At 37.4% G+C, this 1,194-nt stretch overlaps 1 protein-coding gene across 1 annotated transcript; it reads left to right on the top strand.

Annotated features, from left to right (window-relative positions):
* The first annotated feature begins 250 nt into the window (after positions 1 to 250).
* Positions 251 to 715, top strand: LOC139875674 (uncharacterized). The gene has a single exon (XM_071862988.1). The coding sequence runs from the start codon at positions 251 to 253 to the stop codon at positions 713 to 715; it is 465 nt and encodes a 154-aa protein (XP_071719089.1).
* Positions 716 to 1,194: the final 479 nt, after the last annotated feature.

Here is a 1,194-nt window from a genome sequence, read left to right as displayed (position 1 = left end):
GGATTCTCACTTACCATTAATTAAATTTGCATATAATAATTCGTATCATTTGAGTATCGGCATGCCACCCTACGAGATGTTGTATGGTAGACGATGCAGAACTCCGACTTGTTGGTTAGAGGCCGGAGAGAAACAGTTTGCAGGTCCTGAAATTGTACAACAAACCGTTGATAAAGTTGCAATAGCTCGAGAAAAGTTAAAAGCTACCAGAGATAGACAGAAAATGTACGCAGATCCTCGTCGATGACCAATGACATTTTCTGTGGGTGAACGTGTGTACCTGAAAGTATCACTGTGGAAAGGTGTAATTCGGTTCGGTAAATGCAGAAAATTAGCCCTAAGGTATATAGGTCCATTTAACATCAAGCAGATATTGAACAATCAAACCGTGATTCTGGATCTTCCTGCAGAGTTAGCTGGCATTCACGATACGTTTAACATATGTTATCTTCGTAAGTGCAAGGTAGACGACGAAAGTCAGATTCTACCATTGCAAGATTTAAAGGTTGACATGAATAAAAAGTTAGTTGAAGAACCAGTCAGGATTGTCGACAGAAAGGTAACCAAGCTATGTAAGAAACAGATACCAATGGTACTTGTAGAATGGAAACATAGTTTGGGTTCCAATTTGACTTGGGAAACGGAAGAGCTAATGAAAGCTAGATACCCTCAACTGTTTGATCAGGACCAGATTCTGAGGATGGAATCTTCTTAAGGGGGTAGATTTGTAACGACCTCGAATCGAGCCTAGTGGTAAATGACCTTTTACCCTTAGTTTATATTAATTTATTAATATTAGTGGTTTTAATAATTATGGGTTTATAATTATTTGGTTATTCAGTTATGTGTGCTTTGTGACAAGGGTCACATAACATGTTTCTTTATGTTTGGACCTCGTTAGGGCCACCTAATGAGGTACATTGTATTTTAGATAACTGGTAAATACCCGTGTGTTAGACGGAAGAGATTTCCTCATAGTGAAGAAACCCCAAAATGAATATATATCCCGTACGTTCTATTCCTTCCATTTTGAGAAACTTTGAACCCTAAAACACACTTAGCTCTTTAAATCTTTGAAATTAAAAAGTGCAAATCAATCCTTATGATCTTGTGTATCTGATCCTCTGTGATTCAAGTAATCAAACAAGGTAAACATCACCGAATTTGGTGAATTTAAAAGTGGGTTTTGGGTAA

Source organism: Rutidosis leptorrhynchoides, chromosome 11 (assembly GCF_046630445.1).
Source record: "Rutidosis leptorrhynchoides isolate AG116_Rl617_1_P2 chromosome 11, CSIRO_AGI_Rlap_v1, whole genome shotgun sequence".
NCBI lineage: Eukaryota > Viridiplantae > Streptophyta > Magnoliopsida > Asterales > Asteraceae > Rutidosis > Rutidosis leptorrhynchoides.
This window is presented reverse-complemented; position numbering and strand designations above follow the sequence as displayed.

What these genes read in the sequence shown, in the direction of transcription:
- LOC139875674 (XM_071862988.1), top strand. Translation starts at nt 251, where the DNA reads ATGACATTTTCTGTGGGTGAACGTGTGTACCTGAAAGTATCACTGTGG.